The sequence below is a fragment of the Nicotiana tabacum genome, chromosome 6 (assembly GCF_000715075.1).
Source record: "Nicotiana tabacum cultivar K326 chromosome 6, ASM71507v2, whole genome shotgun sequence".
Classification (NCBI taxonomy): domain Eukaryota; kingdom Viridiplantae; phylum Streptophyta; class Magnoliopsida; order Solanales; family Solanaceae; genus Nicotiana; species Nicotiana tabacum.
In genome coordinates, this window is record NC_134085.1 from 211,623,114 (window position 1) to 211,633,457 (window position 10,344).

The 10,344-nt window shown below is 34.7% G+C and overlaps 1 protein-coding gene across 1 annotated transcript; it reads left to right on the forward strand.

Annotated features, from left to right (window-relative positions):
* Positions 1 to 3,507: 3,507 nt before the first annotated feature.
* On the forward strand, positions 3,508 to 4,398 carry LOC107788848 (calcium uniporter protein 2, mitochondrial-like). The gene is made up of 3 exons (XM_075256557.1): positions 3,508 to 3,767; positions 3,855 to 3,960; positions 4,366 to 4,398. The coding sequence occupies exons 1-3, from the start codon at positions 3,508 to 3,510 to the stop codon at positions 4,396 to 4,398; spliced, it is 399 nt and encodes a 132-aa protein (XP_075112658.1).
* The last annotated feature ends 5,946 nt before the right edge of the window (positions 4,399 to 10,344 follow it).

The following is a 10,344-nucleotide window of genomic DNA, read 5'->3' on the forward strand; positions in this document are numbered from 1 at the left end:
TTACATTATGCAATTGAATTTATTAGATTTGGACCATTCTGAGTTGAATACTCATGACAAGAGCGTGGTTTCAGATTGATTTGAGCGGTTCGAGGTAAGTATCTTGCCTAACTTTGTGTGGAGGAACAACCCTTTTGGATTCGAGTCCTTTATGTTGATTGTAGTCCGTGTACGCGAGGTGACGAGTGCGTGCTCGTACTTATTTGTGGGAAGTTGATCTTTTAGAGTTCTTAGGTCCTTGTATTCACTGTGTATGAAGTTGTTCTTGATACGTTTGTGTTCATATTTGCTAGTTTCACCTCTATGTGCTTTAATTAGAAATAATTGCCTTATGATTTACTCTTACTGTCTAATTTAATCTTATTTGACTTAACTGAAGATTTTACCTCTCCATCGCCATGCTATGCTTTCATGACTGCTTATCTTTAATTGAAATTATTATCATCTCATTCTATAATTGTTTAGTCTTAATTTGAGTTATGATTATCCTCTGCTGCTTATCTTTAATTGAATTGTTGAATATCCTTCGTAATCGCTCAACCTCAAAAGGAGTTTAGATAACCTATATCTTAGTTGACTTGCCTTTATTTGGAACTATTTGACTCGCGTTGGCTTCTTATTGTTGACTTGAATATTGTGGAATCGTTGCTACATTTTTTTTTCCTTGTTAAGCTGTTCTCTTTACGCCTAGCATTCTTTACTGTGGTTATTCCTTGTGAATGTAATCTACCATTTCTTTGTGATTTAAAGCTTTTGAGTTGATATACTCATTGTACCTTGTATTACTGTCATTGTTGTGTTTGTACTTGTTGTGGTGATGTATGAGGTTTCTGTAGTGCTATAGTTGTTATCTCTGTTAGTTGCGCTGCATATTTACTTTGGGACTGCAGAACGACATTTCGGGAGATCCCCCTATATGCATATTTACCTTGGGACTACGAAACGACATTCCGGGAGATCCCCTTGTACTGCATATTTACTTAGGACTACGGAACGATATTCCGGGAGATCCCCCAGCACGACATATTTACGTTGGAACTATAGGACGGTATCCTGGGAGATCCCCTGTCGTTATATTTGTGTTCAAAGCTGCTAATCTTCTATGGTTAGGTGTCACAGGGTGACTTATACTCTAAGGATATTTATTTGAAAAGTATTTATCTTGAAAGGACTATGTTTGAAGGATATTTATTTGAAAAGTTATATTTAAAAAGTACTTATCTTGAAAGGACTATGTTTGAAGGATATTTATTTGAAAAGCTTATATTTGAAAAGTATTTATTTCGAAAGGATTATGTTTGAAGGATATTTATTTAAAAAGTTTATATTAGAGAAGTATTTATCTTGAAAGAACTATGTTTGAAGATTATTATTTGAAAGAAGTATATTTCAAAGAGAATTTCTTATTAAAAAGTATTATAACCTAAAGACCTCAATTTAAAAACTTACGGGTGAAAGTTTACACTTGAAGGATATGACTAATTTATTGGGGTTTGTTGGCTAAGACCTGATGTGAAAACTATTGCAGTTGCTGAGTTACTACTTACCTTTATTGTATTGTGATTTTTGGATTTGGGCTATGTTTCCGTTCATTCTTCTAGATCTTATTATGGTGTTCCGCTATTACTTACTGTTTTTCCTTCCTTATTGCAGTTGTTATGTTGTTAGCCATATAGCGTAGTCCTAAGATAGATGTCATGTTCTGTCATTCCTATACTTATTGTTGTTCAGTTTATTAGATCAGTGGGTGTATTGACTAGTCCTTGTCACTACTTTACCGAGGTTAGTCTTGATATTTACTGGGCACCGCTATGATGTGCTCATACTATACTTCTGCATATTTTTTTGTGCAGATCCAGGTATTGATCGGTAGTAGTTGTGTGAATCCTTGCTGAGGAGACTCAAGGTAAACCTGTTGCTGTGTTCGCAGGCTTCAGAGTCACCTTCTTACTTTGTATTCAAACTGTTTTTACTCATTTTCAAACAGTTGTATTTAGAAGTTGTAGCAAATTCTGTAGAACTTATGACTTGTACTACCGGGTTTTGGGTATATATTTATTGTAAAAAGAATCCATTTCAGAAACTTTTTAAATGTTATTTATTATTGTTATTATTCCGTAAATATTAGTCTTACCTAGTCCTTAAGACTAGGTGCCATCACGATACCCAACAGAGGAGAAATTAGGTCGTGACCCAACCCCAACCTCCGCCCCACCCCAACCCTAAATAAAAATATTATTAATAGTACTTTCTTTTCATGTTATAGATAGATTTTTTTTTATTTCAACAAATGAGTATTATTTTTTCATGATATAAAAAAATATTTTTTCATTTTAACAAAAAAATATTTTATTCTAGGGAATGGGGTGAGGAGAGTAACATAAAAAATATTTTCTACTCTCTAACCAAATACTAGAAAATATTTTCCAGAAAACATTTTTCACTCACCAACAAATAAGAAAAAATAAGTGATAAAACCACTCATTTTCCATGAAAACATTTCCAGGGAAAACATTTTCTAGGAAAATATTTTCCTTCAAGCCAAACTCACCCTAATTTTCTGTCCCTGTATTTGAGTTATGTTCTGATTGGCTCGGAAACCTTTAGAAGCAAATGTTCCTGCTACTAACAACTCAAAATAATATAAACTACTTTTATTTTATATTGTCATTAATTCTTGTATTAGGGCAAAACTATCTACATCACACTCATTGATAAGGTGTGACCCTTTTCCAAATTTTACATAAATGCGGGATGCTTTATGCATTTGATTGTCCCTTTATCTGTTTCAAACTTAATGTGATATCTTTTTAGTTACTAGCTTATTTTTTGCATTCTAACAGTATATAATTTTAAATTCGTCTCTAAAGATCCAATATTGTGATATGTTCTTAAGTTTAACTTTTCTGTTCCAGAGAATGCAAGTTAGTAAGGCTAGTTCATCGAGACAGAGGGAGTATTTAGTGGGGAACTAATATTGTGTAGCTGTCCAGAAAATTAGTAGCAATATTGAGGTCGGTAAAATATAAAATTTCTTTAGTTTATACATGATCATTTTGGATTTTACAGACAATTTTTTGTTTTAAAATAAATGAAGCAACTAATATGGGACAGAGTAAATCAGGAAGTAGGCTAAAATCTTCAAGTATCCCTGAGAACGCTACATTTATAATCTTCTTAAACCTTCGAGGATTACTATTTAGGAACCAAAACTGTGGTACCAAAAATCTTGGCGAAATGATTTCCTGGCCACTTAAATTTGTAGGGCTTTTGAAAGCTGATACACAAACTTTTGTCTTTCCTATTTAAACACTCAAACTCGTGAAACCTATAACTAATAAACACATTTGACCATTGACTATGCTTATGTGGCGGTAGCTTATCTTACGTGGACATAATGCGTACAAGTCACATTCAAATGGCGCGTGTATCTGTTATTATTCATTATAAAGATTGTAAAATAAAAAATAAAAAAAACTATAAGGGAAACCAAAAAAGAAGAAGAAAATGGTGGCTAGGTTTATTGACTCCGCCTTATTCCGTCAGTTCCTCCAAAAAAGAGAAATCAACCATGCAGCTAGACTGCCGGAATTTTTATCAATTCCTATGGGAGATAAATTGAAAGAAAAATTGAGGTCTATGAATGTTACCGGAAAAAGGACTAGATTTGAAGGTCGAGCTCCATCGGCTTCGACGACGGAGACAACGAATTTTCCAGGGGAGACGATGGGGAGAATTACAGTGAATGATGCTAGGAAAATTTTGAGGTTTTCTTAGTTAGAGAAAGTGAGATTGAGACTTAGAGATATGCCGATGAACTCCATTTCGTACTCTAAATTCGTTGAGATCTGTAGTGAAGTTTGTAGCAACAGAGAACAGGGTTTGGAGTTTGCAAAGATGTTGGACGATTCAGGCAGCGTCATCGTTTTTGGTGACGTCGTTTTGCTCCGTCCCCATCAGGTAAAAGTTGCACAGCTATGGTGAAGAAGAAAATAAGGGAAATAGAAGAAAAAGTAGAAATTAATAAATTTATTCCAGCACATCTATGAGGTTTGTTTCCCTTGATGTGTAACAATCTCATTGGTCATTTGCTGACTGGATGGACACGTCTGTAAATATGTAATACACCCGCGTAGGGTCAAGGGTCAAATGTGTTTATTAGTTAAGGATTTCACGAGTTTGAGTGTTCAAATGAGAAAGTCCAAAGTTTGTGTATCGACTTTCAAAAGCCTTATAAGTTTAAGTGGGCAGGAAGCCATTTTGCCAAAAATCTTTGAACTCAAGGATTCATTCATGTAATTTACTTCAAATATTTATTTGTTTCCGCATGTCTTTACATTAAACTGAACAATTTAACATTAACAGTTAAATATTTATCGCTTAACCATGATTAAGTAATATATTATTTCTTGCATTCAATGATTTAGTGCAAAATACTTGTGCAAGTAAGTTTTTACATGAGTTACCATGGTAAAAGTTATGTCAACATGATTACATGCTTGGTAGGAATTATTTCAGAATTATACACCTTACTTTATTTTAGATTATATTTTGCGATACTACAGGGACATATAAACAGAAGACATACCCGAAAAAAATATCTGCACATATGATTGCAAAAAGACGTACTTATAATTTTACTGAACTCACAAAATATCACTAAACATGGTTTTATCATAGTATAATAAATGGGAAGCTTGACAATCTCCTCAACTTGTTATCCCATAGTGTACCCAGAGTGTCACTAATCCTGAAGGTTTTCCCAGCAGCCCAATTTGTATAAGCTGCCGTGCCATTGTTCGGAATGGTCCAACCTACGTTGTCCCCAAACATATGCACCGTTTGGGCTGTCGTGTCTTGCACCAAACTTGCGACGGCTAAAGCAACAAAGGCAAATATGCACAATTTTTTGTCCATTGTCTTTGATTTTAAGTAAGTTTCTTCTTTTCGAGAGGATTTATTAAAAGAGATCCTATTACAACTGAGGGAGTTGCTGATTGCTAGTTTGCTAGAGGAGGATGAGATGCCTAGAACAATTTAACTCTGTTTATATAAGGGAAAGATTTTGAATTGGTCTACACTCTTAACTTGCATGGTGCTAAGTCTTGAATTTCAACTATAGCAAAAGTGGTGGGAAATAAACGTAGGATTTTAATGCTGAATGGACCCAAAAGAGAAAAGTTAGAATGCGAGCTAATTCAGCTCCCAAAATAATTCAGTAGAAGTTGCTATACAATTTACGAAGTTGATTTACGACTGTTAGGTAAGTTCCTTCTCTATATTGAGACTTTCCAACACAGCAAAAGGTGAATAATATTGTAGACAAGAACGAGCACATAACTACTCGGATAGAAGCGTTACTTAATTCCTCAAAGTAGACTCTTTAGGTAGTTATTCCTGCCTAACCGGGAAAATTTTGCAGTGGTATATCTCCTAATAAGTCTTTTATGAAATCAAGTAATGAAAAAGCAGAACAATTAGATAAGAATTTATAAGGAATTAAAGCTCTACTACTTTTTCAGAACGTTATAACTTTCTATTTCAGTAAGTTTTCCATGAAGAAAGAACATTTACCATACGCAGAGGGTAATTCTGAAAATTAACATCTAAAAAAGAAAGGAGTAAAATAGAGAAGGCAATTAGATGCATCAGTGGTTGAATTCACAAGTTTTTAAAATTAATAAAGTGATACCCGAATTTACATGACAATTAGATGCATCAATCATGGTTGAACCTATGGGGTATTTGATTGCATAAAGAAGTCATCATAACCCAAAGAAAGGGGAAGGAAATTTACATGAAGATTCCTTATAATGACTCATCAGACAAAACAGCAATAGAGTTAAAACTGTCCAGAAAATTAGTAGCAATATTGAAGTCGGTAAAATATAAAATTTCTTTATACAACACTGTTAGTCAAGTCAACACAAAAAAGTTAATTAAATTCTTATTTTAATATTTGTTGAAATCATTTTCTTTATATATTAAACAATAATTTATGAAATTCACAGAAATAAACATGAAGTCTTTAACAAACTTAATATTAAATTATTCCATGATCATACTAGAACTCAATGTCATAAGTGCATGAGCAGCCACTAGGAAATCGAATAAAGTACAGTAACTGCCCGGAATACAATTTGGATAGGAAGTAAATACAATACATTGAAAGAGACTATGCTAGCTGCGGGTCGCCTCGAGGAATGCAGCCCACCTAAGTCTCTGTATCCACCATGCTGCTACTCCCACTAGACCATTAGAGATACATGTGCCTCTGCAACAAAAATGCACAGCAAGTGTAGCATGAGTACAAAAATAACGTGTACTTAGTAAGTATCCCGTCTAATTTCGAAGAAGTAGAGATGAAGGGTCGACTTCGACACTTACTAATGGTCCAATAATGATACACCAATAATGTAATATAAATCAAGGATTTTTATAAAGTGATTTCAAACTCAATAGGCATGAAGCAGGTAAACAATTATTTTAATAATAAGAGATTTCCAAAATTTATGTTTCATCATTTATCAATTTATCTCAGGCTAGAGAGACAATATTATTATTTATAAATGTCAAGGCAAGCAAAACAAGCATACGCAAATCATGCCGAGGTCACACGGCTCGATCCAACAATATTTAAATTATGCATTGCCAGAGGGTCGAATGATGCGAACCATAGATGCATCTATTACCCCGCTCGCGAATCACACATGCGACACGGTCAAATATAAATAAAAATAACAAACAATCAATCAAGAATCCATCAGGGAGCAATTATTCAAGGAAAAACAATTTCTCTTTTAAAGTTCAGAAAACGATGTCTAGCCTTTTAGAAAATTATCTACAAAGTTCGATATGTTTTAAGCATTTAAATTGACAATAAGATTACAAATATTTACAAGTAAAGCATGCTTTTGGATCCTAGGCTACCCGGACTTAAGCATAATAGTAGCTACGCACGGACTCTCGTCACCTCGTGTGTACGTAGCCCCCCACAATAATTACACATAGTCAATTATTGCATCTTTGAGAACAATTCCCTCTTACAAGATTAAAAAGGAGACTCACCTCGCTCCGAAGCTTATATCCCAATTCAAGAATGCGCTCAAACCTCCAAATCGGAGTCGAACAATCCAAAAAATATTCAAATGGGGTAAAAACTAGTCAATATATGCTCAAGAATTCATATTCTAATTATTAAACTAAATCCCCAACCCTAAATGCAAAGTTCCTAAAAATTCATCTCCAGGTCCATGTGCCCGGATTCCAGTAATTTTTTAAGAAAGTTGTTGCCCATAACCTAAGAATCAAGAATATATGATTTCTACTCCATTCCATAACCATTTTCGCGGTTAAATCTCATTTTTATCCAAAACCTAGATTTTTCATCTAAACCCTTGATTTTCCCTAATTTTTACATGTTAATTTACCCATAATCTATGTATTAAATTCATGTTGTGTAGAAATTACTTACCTCAAAGTGCTAGGTGGAAACCCTCTTCTAAAAGCTCCAAAAATTACCTAAATCTGAGATTCAAAACTCAAAAATGAGTAAAAAATGGCTGACTCCTGTTTTTAGGCATTCTGCCTAGGCAAGTCGCATGTATGAAATGCGACTTTGCCTGATTTTCGGGCAAAAATGAATTACTATCAGCCTTAGGTCAATGGACCATAATTTTCTATACAAATGTCCAAATGACAAATGGTTTAACTTTCTGGAAATTTGAATCAAAGATCTACAACTTTCATGTTTTATAAATTTTAAGATTCCTTATAGATTTCGAGATGTAAGCTTCCAAAGTAGGCTCCTCGCATTAGAAATTTCTTGGGAAATTGAAAAGCAACTTTACCAGCCTTCATTCAATCGATCATAACTTTCTGAACATATATTCAAATGATGAATGGTTTATCTTTCTAGAAACTAAAATGCAAGGACTACAACTTTCATGTTTTGCAAATTTTTAGATTCCTTATAGATTGCAAGATATGGGCTTCCAAAATCGACTCCACGTATCAGAAATTTTCTGGCGAACAACTTGTGCAACAGAAAATTTCAGCAATTTTCTTTGTCCGGAATTCATTCCGTTAACCTTCAGAAATCCACCAGAGGCCCTCGGGACCTTAACTAATTATATCAACATGTCCCAAAACATGATACAAACTCGCTCGAGGCCTAAAAATACATCAAACAACGTCAAAATCATGAATCGCACCCCAATTCAAGCTTAATGAACTTTAGAACTTCAAACTTCTACATTTGATGTCGAAACCTATCAAATTACGTCCGATTGACTTAAATTTTGCACACAAGCCACATTCGATATTATGGACCTATTCCAACTTTCAGAATCAGAATCCGACCCCAATATCAAAAAGTCCACTTCCGGTCAAACTCTTCAAAAACCTTCAAATTTCTAACTTTCGCCAAATGACCCCAAAATGACCTACGAACCTCTAAATCTACTTCCGAATGTGCTCCAAATACTTGAATCACCATATGGAGCTATTTCCAGACTCAGAATCCCAAACGGATATTGATAACACTGAAATGCACTTAAATTCGAACTTATGAAGTTCTTCCAAAAATGCTAACTTCCACAATATGTGCCGAAACATTTTCGGGTCTTCCAAAACGCGATCCGGACATACGCCCAAGTCTGAAATCATCATATGAATCTGCTAGGACCTTCGAATTCCGATTCTAAGGTCGTCTACTAAAAAATTCAATCTTAGCTAAATTCTTTCAACTTAAGGCTTCCGAAATGAAAATTTTCTTTCCAATTCGACTCCGAACTTTCCAAAATTCAGTTCCGACCATGCGTACAAGCCATAATATCTGGAATGAAGCTGCTCATGGCCTCAAACTACTGAATGACGCGCTAGAGCTCAAAACGACCGGTCGGATCGTTACATATAATATACGTATTAGTATAATATTTTTAAAATAAAAGAGAAAAAATATCATTGATTACTTTTTCGAATAGTTACGTCCTTTCTTCTCCTTATTTTAGTTTACCTACTGAAGTTTACTAATATGAATCTCTTTATAAGTTTATATGTAGATTTTGTGAAGTACATATTCTCTTAAATAAATCTTTTAAAAAAATAGAGAAAGGGGAGATGAGAAGTCTAGACAGCAAATCTACGAGACAAAGAAACACTCTAATAGGATTCTGTCACGACCCAAATTGATGGACCGCGACGGGTGCCTGAGTCCTACCTGTCAAACACCCCTAATCATGAGTTTAAGATATGAACCTGAATATCATCTGCTGCATTGCGAAAATAACATACGTGAAGGAAACCTGTCATCAAGGCATATGTACGTATACATACAAAATACAGTGGGCGAGCTGGCAAGGCTGCTATAGACAACCATACATCCAAAACTGAAAGCCGACAAGACCACATACAACCCAACTAGACATACTGTCCACAGACCTCTAACAGAAACATAAATGTACAAAGACGAGACATATATATATATATACACACACACAAAAACGTATCGTACCGAAATCAAAAGCAACTCCGGATCAAATGAAGCACGCCAACTTTCGCTGATCAGGGATCCTAAGAAGGGGAACCGTCAGCTTGCCTACCTGCACCTGCGGGCATGAAACGCAGGCCCCGTGAAATAGGGCGTCAGCATGAAAAATATACTGAGTATGTAAGGCATGAAAATTTGTACGTAAAAGACATAGATGAAACATGGAATAAGGAAACACATCTTTAAAGCTGAATAACTTTGTAAATTCTGAAACGTTTATGATGTCGTGCACGTGCGTATAAATGTCGTGCCATGCATAGGTATTGGTGTACATAATATCATCAAGCCACTGAGGGCATACCATCATATCGTCTCGGCCACTGTGGACAATATCTTCAATATATACTAGCTGATCAGGTGGTGGTGCGTATATAACACCGTAACCTTTTCCCATATCCCATATACATATATTTACATATATACGTGTATATAACACCATCTGGTCATGGGTCAATGCACATGTATAAATGAGTGAAATGCATGAAAAATACGTAATAATTTCAATATTTCTTTCGAATAAACTTTTTAAACTGTGTATTATTCTGAGACCCATGAACAGAAGATAATAATAATTTTCATGGGGAATCAAGAATATAGATACCCCTAATATTTCTACGAATAGAGTAATTTATGAAAACTATATGTTTGCTCGTTTCTTCTGTATAATTTGGACCATGTCAAAAGAAAGAAGGGACGACCTTAACATACCTATTTCTTGAATTATTTGAACGAATCTGCTTCTGCAAAATATGGACGAAATGTACACTTTGGATTGGAACGTAGGTTTTCTGCTT